Source organism: Anas platyrhynchos, chromosome 7 (assembly GCF_047663525.1).
Source record: "Anas platyrhynchos isolate ZD024472 breed Pekin duck chromosome 7, IASCAAS_PekinDuck_T2T, whole genome shotgun sequence".
In the NCBI taxonomy this organism is placed as follows: Eukaryota; Metazoa; Chordata; class Aves; order Anseriformes; family Anatidae; genus Anas; species Anas platyrhynchos.
Window position 1 is genome coordinate 6,305,583 of NC_092593.1, and position 14,490 is coordinate 6,320,072.

At 37.8% G+C, this 14,490-nt stretch overlaps 1 protein-coding gene and 1 long non-coding RNA gene across 14 annotated transcripts in view; one reads left to right on the top strand and one right to left on the bottom strand.

Annotated features, from left to right (window-relative positions):
- The window catches only part of LOC101796734 (von Willebrand factor D and EGF domain-containing protein), a 179,256-nt gene that overhangs the window by 104,515 nt on the left and 60,251 nt on the right, over positions 1-14,490 (top strand). For all 8 annotated transcript variants that reach the window (XR_011810468.1, XM_072040487.1, XM_072040489.1 and 5 more), the window contains 4 exons: positions 2,098-2,212; positions 5,611-5,861; positions 7,084-7,303; positions 13,378-13,515. Coding sequence is in view for 7 of the 8 variants with exons in the window: in XM_072040487.1 (XP_071896588.1) it covers positions 2,098-2,212; positions 5,611-5,861; positions 7,084-7,303; positions 13,378-13,515 (724 nt within the window). In the remaining variant the exon portion in view is untranslated. The remainder of the gene's footprint in view (positions 1-2,097; positions 2,213-5,610; positions 5,862-7,083; positions 7,304-13,377; positions 13,516-14,490) is intronic.
- LOC113844086 (uncharacterized) overlaps positions 1-14,490 on the bottom strand; it is a 197,786-nt gene that overhangs the window by 55,632 nt on the left and 127,664 nt on the right. The gene's annotated exons all lie outside the window — the stretch shown is intronic.

The window sequence follows — 14,490 nt, forward strand, 5'->3', positions numbered from 1 at the left end:
CTTTGACAGTTTTAAAATCGTAATCAAAAACCTAGTGCTACGTTTTAAACTGCCAGAATGCTAGGAACTGCCTGGAGAATGCTACATCCCTCTGATTATTATTAGTGTAGCATCTCCCGTCCCTTAGAAAAGAACCTTCTTGCTCTTATTTTTAGAGGACTGCATGAGACACCTTTTCTGTTTTTCAGAGGGACTTTAAAAGATACTTTGGGAGGGTGTTGGGTAAGGAATATTTAAGTGTGCTAATCCTGCTTTCCTACTACCCTGAGGCAAGCACAAATGAATAGGAGACCACCAGTCTTCATTCCTATAAAATGAAGATTAATCAGGTATATCTTAACCCATTTGCCTCACTGTTCTCATTAACGCTAATGGGAAAATACAGTTTTCAAAGTTGCACTGATTGCAATAAAGAACCAGTTACCAAAATAAAATGAAAGTTCACATTTTTCAAATAAATCAGTGAATAGAAACTATTGAATATGCCCCAATGAGGGCAAAGTCACTTAAATTTCAGATTAAAATAATTATGTCAGAACCATTTCAATTAAAGCTAGGTGGTTTGCTGATTTGTTGTTTTTTGTTGTTGTTTTTGTTTTGTTTTGTGTTGTTTGTTTGTTTTTTTTTCAAGGGCTTTCCTCATTCTTACATTTTAGGAATTCAGAAGTATATACATTTTTAAATATGCTGGTGTTCTCTTTCTATTATAATAATTTCTATCCTACGATGCTTCAAGGGACTATTTGAACTAGGCTTCCAATTGCATCAAACCACATTCTAATTACCCCTATTACAACATTACTTTGTAATACCTAAATTGCTTTCAGAAAAGGTGTTTCAATTAGGGGACAGTTTATGTCAGGCCATTTCACATTTTGTGTTCCACTTTTATGGAGCCCATTCTCTAACACATTATCACATCAGAAAAAGCAGCTTTTTCATCTGAACTTCAAGCCTTTGAAAACAACAATGTAATAAAATCTAATTAACACCCAAATTTTAATGTTGGAGATTTGTCATGTTGGGGCAATTATGAGCTTTTTTTTTTTTTTTTTTTTTTAACTTACTCATTATTCGTAACTATTATTTTAAAATACAAGTTGAGAAAGAAGAAAAGCAGTAAATAGCAAACACAAGGCCAGTAACAGGGCACACACCAGTCTCAGCCCCATCTTTTGGGGCTGGTGGGACCATGTGCTGTGCCAGGCAGGTGGAAGGCCAGGAGCCCATGAATATGTACACTCTGAAGTCAGATGCTTGATTACAGCACAGACAGGTAGATTTCTGCTGCTTTGAGTTTACTTCTTTTACCTACCAGTGCTAGAGAAAGCCAAGCAATCTGATCTTTCTAAGGGGCTGTGCAAACCCCCTTATGGTCATGGGATTTCTTTTCAGAGCAATGTGTATTCAAGGGAGGGAAAAGGAAAAATATCTTTGGGCACTGGTAGCTTTTCCCTCCTGCTATAGCCACGGCATTCTGCCAACTTTGGCCCCGTCGCTGTGTTCAGCCATTTCTTTACAATCATCTTGCAGAAGCTGAAACTCTAATAAAGATCTTTATTTTGTTTTTACATCATTGCTTTTCCATATTTTTATGAAGAACCTCCAGAAATAATTCATATACCAGAAAAGGATTCCAAAATTTCAAATTTTTTTCAAGTATTTTTTGTTGATCTCATGCAACTCTCTTCTGAGTGTTATCAAATAGTCATCATGTTAGTAGTCACAGCTAGGAATAATGATCACATACAGTACATACTGATAAAATGAAAAATAAATAAATAAATAAAAATAAAAATAAAAATCACTCGCGTTCATCTATGGCAAGCAGCATCACATGCTGCCTAAGATAAAGGATTTACAGCTACAAGGATCTCACATGGAAACTGGAAAACCTCCATGTCTTGTTTTCTTCGTGTCAGTAGAAAGTACTAGCATTTAAATTGATAATTTATTCCTTCAAAAGATAAGCAAGCTCCTGCTTATCTCCAGAAAATATTAACTTAAACTGCTAATTTTTTTTATCTTTCTTACTCTTTCTTACTTCTTTTTTCCTTGCCTCCACCTCCCACCCATTTTTATTTCCTTTTTTGGCAGGAAAATACTTGTAATATAGATGGACTTTGCTATGGTGAAGGAGAGTCAAGCCCTACCAGTCCTTGTCTTCTCTGTGAACCTGATATTTCTAAGTTCACCTGGTCTATTAATGAAAGTAAGACCATTTTTTTTAAGATTTAGAAGCGCTTAGCTGGGAATTTAATACTGTCTATGAAATGCACAGTTCATTTAGCTAACATGGGCCTATCCTGAATAGGACTTTATGTGGTGGGAATAACTGGGTGCACAGGAAGTCCAGGCTGATCAGCAGCAGGAAGAAATCCTCTGTGTGCACTAGGCATCTGGACACTTATCTTGTTCTGGGTGAAACCTGATAAATTAGTAATTAATAAAACCAATGTAACACCTGAAAAAAAAAAAAAAAAAAAAAGAAATTTTGACATGCCCAATGCAGGGCCCAAGTCTGTCAGCTAAAAGTGATTGACCCTAAAAATCCCTGTGATCATCTCACAGGTACAAATCTTTAAGGGAACAATTTGAGGAAAACACTGTTTTTAAAACACTAATGTATATTTTTGGTATCTTTCCCTGAGCCAAATGCTATGATATGCCACACAAAAGACCTTGGCCTGGCAGGGAGTCTAAGTGGTAGGGAACAGCCACTCATTGCCTACACTGCCACGAAACCTAATGGCTCGTTCTTCAGCCCTTCATGGCAGGGATCATGGAGAAGGCTGCCTTTTGAAGCACCTCCTGAATGCTAAGGATTTAATCACAGCTTTTTCATGACTGCATCTCCAGTGTAAAAAACCACCACTGCTTAATGTTTGCTTTGCAGATAATCCATAATTCTAGAAACGTTGGTCTCTTGGTGCATCTTCACACTTACATATCTACATCTGCTCGATATAAAGATTATAATAACACTTTTGTGTAGATTCATGTGTTGCTTCTAGAGTTTCTCTGTAATTTTAGGTTCAGTAAGGAGAAGCAATTACAGAGAGGTATGTAAATGAGAGGACATGTTTGATTTGCTTGTTCACAGTTTTATATTCCTGAAGTGACTGAAGGAATTCCTTCCTCTATTTCTTCTGGAAAGAAAAAGATTGATCTTTTCCTTGGGGAGAAACTGGGGATGTTCATGGACAGAGGCTTCTACAGAGTGCAAGGCATGGCAGCAGAAACAACAAAGTGCAACACGGTGGCCAGAGTCCACAGCTCAATAACCAGGGAGAGAAGTGAGTTGGTACTCCCTTCTCAGAGGTGATAGAAAGGCACTTGAGAAGGATTCAACATGTTCCAGCAATACAAGACAACAATAAGTTGTCCAAAACCAAGCTTAGAAGCAGGAACACAATTGGAAGGGAAGGAGCTATTCATGAGCCCTTGGAATTTCTGTTCCAGACTAGCCACTTTGAAATTTCTCTATTTAGAAACACAGAGCTCTTGTTTATGTCCTAAAAAAATCTGGTTTCTATAATTTCCTGTCAATAAAAGGCATAGGGAGATCCATCTCAAGTGTTGTCCAATGAAGAATCCCATTACATGTTACTTGAAAGAGTAGTTAGAATGCCTAATGGTAAGCCAGGCCTGAAGAAAATCTTGTGTGCCTGAAAGAAAGCCTTTTTTCCTCAAAAGATACAATTTAGTTTAATGAGAGGCGTTAACTATGACACACAAATCTTGTGCCTCCATTCTGTCCTTCCACTGTATTGGCCACAGCTATTCTGTCTTCAGGGGTAAGCAGATTATGACTGTCATATAAAATTCTCATTACTGGTACTAAGACATTTTAATATTAAAATTTAGGAAATGGCTTAAAAGGAAAAAAAATCATTTATGTTGGAATTTATAAAACTAGGAGTGATATATGAAATCTGAAACAGATCTTGGTTCACTTTTCAATAATTTAAAAGTCTAAAAATATTGAGAAGGTACTTCTCAAACTTGTTTTCAAATATATGAGTACATTTTAAAAAGCACTGCAATAACTAGGAGTGTATATATGTTCACTGGATAGCAAGGAGGCCTCTGTGGAATTAAAAACACTCTTGTTAACAGACTGCCTTCAGAATATCTGATATTATCTTATTTCATGGTCTACAACATCTTGTAACCCTCCATCCAGTTAACACCTTTGTGTTTATCTCTAAATGCATACCAGCATCAATATTTCAGTCATTACTTTGGGCACAACTTTTATGGGCTCCATGGTTTGAGTGTTTCTGAAGTAAAAGTTAAATTAATGGATGGAAGCTTTCAACAGTTTTGCCAGGACAATCTGCTGGCCAAGCAGTTTAGAAAGCTCTGATAGCACAGCAGCAGTGAGTGCAGAGGCATTTAAATAATTGCATAATGTGAGACATGCTACAGAAAGCAGAACTTGATAAAAGGATATGCACACACAAAGAATCCCTGATGATGACTTCCCACAAGCATTATGCAAAGACACATGCTGTCGTTATGAGAACACACGTATAGCTCATAGTTTTAGAGTGTGACTTGAAATTAATCCTCAGTATTAGAGATGTTCTCTAAGTTAAAAACAACTATGCACAAGCTGCATTGTGAGAAGATTCCTTTAAATATCAATATACATCAATTTGTACTGCTGGTTAGAAAGAAAAGATGGCTTGAGACTCAGGAGGTTTAGGACACTGAGACAAAATTCCCAGCCCTGCACAGTGCTGCTGTCACCTCAGGGTATTCATCTGATCTTCCTTTTCCTTGGTTTCCAATATTAAAATATAATACTTTTCTCTACCTTGTCTTCCTTACATATTTATATTGGACATATCTTCAGGCAGCATTTGTCTTTTACTTTAAAATAGCCCAGTATAATTAGGCTTTTATCTTCATTAAGGAAAGACTGAACGTAAACATCACTAAAAATAACAATGCCAATGATGACATGATATGCACTACTGTCTCTAGGGATAGAGAATTTCAGTATCACTGATGTGTCTCTCCCAGCACCGAGAAGATCTTTATTCCAGAAATGTCCAACTGAATTCAATCACATTGCTCAGGCTTAATTACCACTCATGTGTAAAGTCAGTAGAAAGAATCTACTCAACAGAAGAGTTACACAACTTCCTCACCCCTGCCCCATCCTCCCGAAGTTGTACACCCTATTTTTCATTCATCATTTTGAGAATTAGTTTGCTTATATTTAGGTAGGTTGATAGATAGATAAATAGATAGATAGAATAAATAATATATACATGTATTAGAGATAAAATTGTTTTAGTAAGAACTGAGGGAGTTGGATCAGTGGGAGGTTATAAAAGTCTTGTCCAATCTCCTCCCATGTATCAGATAGACATCAAAAGTAATCAAAGTTCAGTATGGGATGTGAGAAAGAAGTAAAAAAGTATACTATTTGGCAAAGCCATTTGCTGCCTCTAACATCCACATTGTTTCCTCCATCAGTCTCAGGATGCTTTCTCCGCCCTCGTGACTGAGAGCACCCCTAAGAAGACCCACAGTCTGAATCTTCACATGGGAGAAACAGGAATTTATGTAATCGTGGTTTCATTTTTTGCTGTTTAGACAACCTGCCTCCTGTGTTCCAGGCCCCCTCCAGCCAGCTGCTGACATTTATTGGTGAGAATTTTGTTTACCAGTTAATAGCAGTGGATCTGGAAGGGTCAGCTGTGCTATTCATCCTAGAGGCTGGGCCGCAGGATGCCAGGCTCTCTCCTGCTGGCCTTCTTATCTGGAAAGTGGATTCAGAAGACAGGCAGACCTTTGAATTCACAGTGTCGGATGAATGCAATGCACAGAGCAGATACTCTATTGAGGTAAGGAAATGAATGCTTTAAAAGGAAAACAAAACAAACTTGTTTATCATGTCATCACTTTGGTGCAATTGTCATTATAGCTAATAATTTGTTACTGTCTTAAAAACTCAGACTTCAGCTATTTCCTCATAAGGGTATATTATCCAGCATAGCAATAATGATCAATTAATGGAATAAATATATCTGAGAACATAGAAACTACATATACAATGAACAAGAGAGAGTGCTATTGATTGCTGTTTGAAAGAACTCTCTTGCAGAGCCTGTTAATGGTTCATTAATCTGCTTTAAAATTCACATTCTGCATTTGGATTGCAGAAGAACAAAAAAAAAAAAAAAAGGCATATAACATAAAAGACCAAGTTTTAGCTATAAAAGGGAGATTATAACTCACTCTCAATGATATTTTTAGAGGGTGTCTTGCTCTTATGTCATTACTCCACACTTTAAGTTTCTTGGCAGGGCTTGTGCATTGCTTTGTCTTTATTGTGTAGCCTAGCATTAATCCCATGATAGGATGAGCTAATAAAGTGGGATGCAGACTCTTGCCACAAGAGCAGTTTTGTGAAGAAAAGGATTTTTTCCTAAAGATTCCAATTTTTACTCATTCAAACCACTGTCATCAAAAATACCAGTCTGCCGAACACACACAGCAAAGGGGAAACATTTCAAACTAGATCTGTGCTTAACTAGATGAGATAGTGCAAAGGTTCAAATCTATTGAAATGCTGTTCTCATCAATATATAACATGACCTGGACCTCTCTTCCTTGCAATAGAGACTGGCTAAAGAATGCCACAATCCTGTTCCTGCCTGAGAGACATTTGTAATGTAAAACAGTAAGGAAGGTACGTGGGCAGGCAAAGAGAAAAGATTTTTTTTTCAGTTCTTCTTTGAAGAATGAGGAACAAATCCTGCCCTCAGATATCATGTAAAAACTGCTGTTATAGCAAATAGGACTTTTTTTTCTTGTAAGAAATTAGAATGTGCCCTTAAGTGATGAAGAAAAATCCCTTTAATGTCATGCTTTCAGCCAAATAAATAAGTATGCTGAGTATGAGACCATCTATCCAGACAAAGGAAATTGGTTAGAAATAAGTCCCCATAAAACCAGAAAATGTGTTTGCACTGCAAATCCATCCCTTCCTGAAGGGTACCAATACACCTCTCAGTGGTGATTATTTGGAAGATCATTATCACAATTCCCTTTTGCCTTCCTCAGGTTCGAGTGAAGCCCTGCAGCTGCCTCAATGGTGGAACGTGTGTTACCAATATTAAATTCCCTCCAGGCCTTGGCGAATATCTCTGCTTATGTCCAAATGGTTTTGATGGGGAGTTTTGCCAGGAAGATATTAATGAATGCAAGTCAAACCCATGCGGCAGCGGAACGTGTGTGGACAGCGTGGACCGCTACATCTGTAAATGTCCCCCTGGTTTGGGAGGTAAGGCGTCACTGTTCCCATCTCTGATTTAACTAGAGACATGTTGCATTTCAGGGTATTTTGTGGTTGCATGCACAACCACAACAATCTGTCAAATGGACTGCATTTGCTTCCTCTTCTGCTCCCATGACTCAGCTGTAGACAGATAGAAAGTGTGTAAAGGCAGCTGTCTAATTACCCATGCTCAAGGAAAGAGAAAAGACCTAAAGGTCTGTAGTTATGAAATGACCATTCAAGGAGGCTGCGAATCACTCTGATCTCAGCTTCCACTGGCTTATTTCCCAGCTGTCCGTCTGTGAGAAGAGCCAGAGGAAGACTGAGTGGAAGAGGGAAAAGGTGAGGATCCAGGACCCTCTCACACTCCTAAGGATTATAGTAAATGAAACCAATGAAAGAACTCTGAATGAATTTATTTATTTATTAGGTCTATGAAGAAGTAGGTATGCAAAACATGCAGAAATAAATTCATTTAGTCCTAGCTGAAATTTCCTCAAGTTTAAGCCTTAGAAAACTGCAAGCCCATTGGGTTGTCAGACAGGTGGAACAAAAGCTAATCTTTTAAGCTGTTCAGGGCTGAACAAAATAGGTTTTTAAGAGATGCAGGGAAGAGCAATGATCAGTACCCCCCAAAAGAAAAATCTTAGAAAGGCAGAATGTAAAGCATGAAGAGGAGAAATGGAAGAATTAAATGCAGTGAAGACAAAAGAGGTGGATGCAAGACATATGGTACAAACAGGAATAGAGAGAGTAAAAACCTGACATGTCAGGAGGAAGAGAGGCATCTAATAGATGATGGAGGTGAGGAGAGAACATGTTGGTACCTGTCATGCCATTTATATTGTCAGCTTTGGTGCATTTGGGACATCTGTGAATGATTCCTACGCAGTAGAAAACACTTGTGACAGCACGTGGGGATGACTCCCCTGTGCTCTGCAGGCTGGAGCCAGCCACTCGAGGTTCTGCTGCTTGAAGCTTCTGGCGTTTGGCTGTGCTGAGTCACTGCTGGGTCTCATAGAGCATCCAGCACCTCCTCCAAGCCAGGACCCACACTCCAGCTGCTCAGAGCATGACTCACTGCCAACACAACAGATTTTCATTTGGCCCAAGCATGCCTTCTCCTGTAATTTCACTGAAATTGTGGCCTTTTCATTTGCAGTGTAGCCTTTCTGGAGGTACAAGGCAATACTGAACATACAGGTTTTGGCCAGCATTTTTAAACTTGGCCCTTGCTTAACTTTGCAGACAAAGGGCTGCTAACATGGGTGCTGTTTAAAACAGCCAGTCACTCACCTGTGTCACTAAGCAGTCATGGGAATGTGAATACTTTTTGTTACTATCCAGTCATGTCTGTGTGAAATTAGCCTCTCAAAAGTGAAGGGTACTAACTGAAACTGTGTTAAAATGTCTCTTGGATCAGCACTGTTTCAAAAGAAATGAAAAAAAAAAAAAAAGTCAACCTTAAGCTGAACTCAGCTTTCAGTACTCGAATGTGTCAAAAAAAAAAAAAAATACTCTGCTCACATATGAAAGCATGAACAGATTCATGATACCTATAATGTTGGCTGCTGTATAGTGCCATAGCTTTGAAAATACCAAGCAAAGGTAACATCAAAGGCACAGAGTCTATAATCAAAAACTTCTATTTTAAACAAAAACAGATAGATTTGCCTCAGTGGGCTTATACAGGCAGAAAGGTACCCCTTCTCTTTCAGCAGGTCATGGCACTTTCACTGTTTTAGTCATGTGGGATTGCAAGTACAGATTTCGTTACCTATAAAATTCCACTGGAAATAAAAAATAATAATAATTCAGAGTTGAGAGTTCAGAAAATGGCCTGAAAGATCCACATAATACCTAGATGGTTGATCTTGTTGATCTAGTCAATCTGGTAGCGACTCCAGGTAATGCTATAGCACAGCCAAAGCCTGCTGCTCTCTGAAGGGTTTATGCTGGAAAAGACTACTCGTAGAGGGGGACACAGACCTAAGAACAACATTAAAAAATGAAATTTTGATCAAAATATAAAAGTCCCCAAACAAATTAGCACATGTAGAATGGCATGGTGCTGAATTCTGCTGTAAATGTTACTATGAGCACAGGGAAATTTAGGATCATTTTTGGCTAGATTTGGCTAAACACCTTAAAAATACCATGAGGACCAATTCTTCATTGCCTTCAATGAGGTGGATTAACTGAATAAATGCAATATAATTCCATGAGTTAATGATGTCAGTGTATCTGCTCCCATTGTTTGATCTTCTCCACCAGTTTCACACCACTGCCTTTACTCACTTTATGTGGTATTGCACATAAACGGAGTGAAATCGAGCTCTATTATTCCACTTAAAATAGTCTGCCATAATTGCAATGCATTGTTTATAAATTCACATGAATTGTATTCTGAAAAGTGGTTTTCATTCTTTTATTTCTATAGTGAAATATCCAACACTTCAAAATAGCATGTTTGAAAATAACATACAGGCAGCTCTGAAAACAAGGACACAGGACACCTTGATGGCCAGAGAAACACTCGGTTTTCTGGAACCCTTAAGTCCTGTCAGTTGAAATGAATGTGTTGCTTTTGTTGTACTTCCCTGGCCCAAAAAGCTAAAACAGAAGCAATAGCAAAATACAAATATAATTGAGTGAAACAGGAATACAACTCAAAATTTTAATAGCAGGTAAGAAATTATATGCAAGTGGAGCTGAAAGCCAGCTGGGAAATAGATGATTTTACTTCAGGGCAGGTTCTGTGACAACAATAAAAGCTCATCCTTGATGCTGTGTTTATGTCTCAATTCCCCAGAAAACCATCAATAATCTAATGAGAAGGCAATGCTATACTGCTCAAGTGACAGCACCATTTCACCATCAAATCTTTACAAATGATAGGGAACAGGTAGTAGAAAGAAAATGTTTAACTCTTTTGAGAGCTTCCCAAACATCACTGCAAGAGACGAAGGATAAGGAACGAAGTGCCTTGCTAAATGGTAGCAATTAAAGTGCATCTGTGTATCTCAGGCAAAGTAAGTGCATAATTTAAGAATGATAACAAGGCAGGAGAGAAGCCAAAGGAAAATCTGAGAGGAGGATAACTCCAGAATTATTAATACTTTGAATTTCTGCAGAGACTTATACATGCTTATCTCGTTGTGTGTTCAAAGCACATTCATTTACCTTCACCCTTCACCGGTGGTAAAAATAATTCCTATTGTTTCTTCCCTGGGCTACTGAAAGCAAGAATATCATCTGCTTGAGAACAGAAACCCTGCTTGGAAAAATTAAAAAAAAAAAAAAGTATCTAAATCTCTAAATCAGAAAACCATTTTTTCCTTATGTATCCAGTTATTAATATATAAAGGGGAGGGAGGGGGGATGGAAGAAGCTATAATTTCATTTTATTTTTCAGGCATCTGAAAAAAAAATTGTTCGTGTTGTATAATAACCATAGAATTCATCAATGAGATTGCTTCGTCATTTAGAATCAACATAACATGAACACAGTCAAAAAGACTCTCTCTGCATCTGTAGGTGGTCTGCTCTTCTCGGGGTATAAAAGGACTTCATCTTCTCAACCAATATCTCATGCAGAGATGGAGAAATAGAGGTGGCATGGAAACAGATGTTTCAACCTTGCAACCTGAGGATCTTTTATTCCTAATATTTTTATTTGTATGGTAACAGTGCCAACAGAATTGAGACTCTCTTGTGTTGCAGTGCACTGGAGGTCATGCAAGCATAATAACTGACATTTCTTGTTGCAGACAGTTTTCTGTCCATTTCTACTGATTCTTTAGCAACCTTCAGTCAAAATTCAGACTTTCTAAATATTTGTCATCAGACTCTGTGGGATTAACATTATGCCAAGATTGATCAGATATTGTTTAAAATCAAATCTGTTTGAGTCAAAGTGCTTGCATAGTTCCACCTTTAAGTTACGAAATTCAGTCAAGTGGGTTTTAAAATTAAGCTTGCTATTTATGTTTTTCCTTGGCTTTTTGACCTTATCACTCTGTATAAGTATATTAAAGGAGGCTCTAGCGAGATGGGGGTTGGCCTGTTCTCCCATGTGCCTGGTGACAGGACGAGGGGGAATGGGCTAAAGTTGCGCCAGGGGAGTTTTAGGTTAGATGTTAGGAAGAATTTCTTTACTGAAAGGGTTGTTAGACATTGGAACAGGCTGCCCAGGGAGGTGGTTGAGTCACCATCCCTGGAAGTCTTCAAAAGACGTTTAGATGTAGAACTTAGGGATATGGTTTAGTGGGGACTGTTAGTGTTAGGTCAGAGGTTGGACTCGATGATCTTGAGGTCTCTTCCAACCTAGAGATTCTGTGATTCTGTTTTTGTAATTCTCTCATCTTTGAGATTTTTAAGTCAGAATTTGCAAAACAGACTATATAGGAGGGAGGAGAAGGGACTGAGCAGGAAGAAGTTTTTGTTTCTCAAAACTGTGAAATTCATTCCTATTTTGATTGTCTGTAGTATCATGTTTAGTCTTTAAACTTTACCCAGTGAAAGAAAATAATCACTAGTCTAATCAGTAATCCAAAATATAACAATGGAGGGAAAAAAGTAAATTAATACCTGCAACACCAGGTGATGTCCAATTTAAATGAAACAAGGAAAGCTTTCCTAGAGCAAGAAACATGCAAAACCAGAACAATCTAGATTCAAATGGCACCAGAAAAGGGACATGCCTTTTGTTCTGCTTTTCCTTTTTTTTTTTTTTTTTCTCTCTTCCCTCCCCCCCAAGACAAAGCAACCATGAGTCAGTAGCATCTTGAGACAGCTCAATCAAGAGAGACTTCAATTAGATTTTCTTACATGAAGATACTATTTTAACTTGAAAGGAGCTGTGGAAGCTATCTGAAATGCTGAAGCAATGAGAGATTATGTTGTAGAAGATGAATAATGATGTTCTGTTCTTATCATTCTGTAATTCATTCCTCTGTGACAAAATTCTCTTTTGAAGAAAAAATATTCTTTTATCCTTAAATCTTCTGCCATGATAGAGCTGAACAGCTAATATGGAATTTGCCATTCTGTACCTTATGGTATGTCATGAAACAGGTACTTGGACTATTCAGACAGCATCCCAGTCTGCTTGGGTATTCCTACAGTTAACAAAGGGCATGCCTTAACAGAAATTATATCGGATAGTTTAAGACTGGACTGTCAGGACTGAATATTCTGGTAACCAACAATAGCCAAGCAAGTTTTCTCAAGTACGCAGAGAGCATCATGCATATCTGAAGCCGGAGGGAGTTTTTAAACAGCACTGTATACGCTTATTCTGTATCATTTAATGTTCAGACACTCATTTTAGCTTTTGGGTCAGCTTCCCCTGCAGGTACCCATTAAATCATTCAGTGTTGTGAATTTGAATATCAGTTACATCAAGGGATTTTTTAAATGCCTATTTCCAAAATCAGCAATAGCCAAGATCCATTGTTTTGGATTCAGATCGTACAGCAGCTTATCTTCTGAACACCAGCACTGTGGCTTAGAGACAATTTCAGAGAGTTTCTTCAAATTTTAAATAGAAAAACCTCTAGGTTTTTTGTTTTTTTTTGTTTGTTGTATATATATATTTTTTAAGAATTTCATCATTTTGTCTGATTTACCTTTAGCCAAACTGTGCTGTTGTACAATAAGCTGTTAATAGTGTGAGGTTCACATAGAAATGAAGAGTGTAATATGTCAGTACATGGCATATCCTAAAGTCAAAGTGGTGAGACTGGCTTCTTCAGTGTATGACAAAGATCTCACATAAACATGACAACAAAAGCAGCAGCAAAGGTGTGAAATGTAGGGGCAATCATTTATTTAATATGCATACTTTTCTAGGAGCAGTAGTCTCAGGTTCAGCACTTCTGGTGCCAATAACAACAGTAATAAACAGTGTGATAAAAGCAGGTTTAAGTGAGACAGTGGGGAATTTGGCACTATGTGAGTCATGTACCTTGTAATGAGTTTACAGCTGAGAAGTAAGCCTTAGTCTGCTTGAACATTTGAGCTGAGGAATAAACAGGGAATCTTTCCCAATTATTAACCTCCACTTTGTTTTGCCACAGGGCTTACTTGTCAGGAGGACAGGAATGAATGTGAAGAGAGTCTTTGTTTTCCTGGAGTGTCTTGTATGAATACCTTTGGATCATATATATGTGGAATTTGCCCCAGTGGGATGGAGGGAAATGGTAAAACTTGCAAACGTAAGTGCTTGATTTGTTTTAATAGAAGGGTAAATATGAGTCCACTTCTACTACGATTATCCTTAATCAAGTACTTTGCCACTTGCTTCAAGGACAGACCTCTAAATATATAAACCAGACTATTGTCATGTTCTATTAATATGGATAATTGCAAATTGGTCTCAGTTTGCAATTTTTCACTGCAGTTTAGTTTCATTTTGATTAGAACGAACACCATAGCATACAAAAGAAAAAAAAAAAAGAAAAAAAAAAAAAAAGGATTTTCAAGATGCCAGCTAGATAGTTTGCCAAGGACATTCCCCAAGTTCTCCACTGTTTCACTCCTAAATATATCATCTACTAACAAGTACTCAGGGAGCACCTCCAGGATTACTCCTGTTCTGAGTGAATGCAGGAAGGATATAAAGTAGGAGAAAGAAGGTTTCAGATAGTTTCATGACACGAAGGAGTCCATAGCTGCTGAGCTCACATTTGGCATAAAGTCATGCCACAGTTCCCAACTAGCAAAAGTCCAGGAACAATTTTATACCTGCTCAGTATTTGTTGTTGGGGCAGTCCTCAGCAAATTCTTTAGTAGGGGGCTGCACTGACTTTGTACCATGCTGAGACCTTTCCATCACAATGGGATGTGACCTAGTCTGCTTTTTTTCAGTCACACACACACAGGTCTTCTCCAGAAATAACATTTGGTGGGCAAGGAGGAGAAAACTCAACATTTGATGTATTTTGCATTTATTTGTTAGGGTAAAATAGAAAAAAAAAAAAAAAAAAAAAAAAAGATTAAAAAAAAGCTGTAATTGCAGGATCCTGGCATCAGCAGGATTGCTCTTGGTGGGTTTACCAAATATACCTTTAATGATATTGCCTAATGTCTGTATATAAATGTTTTCTTTAATGTATTGTTTGGCCATAATGATCACTTCAACGTGATTTTATGTCTGTCTCACCAATGTGTAGGTAATTTGACTAATGAAT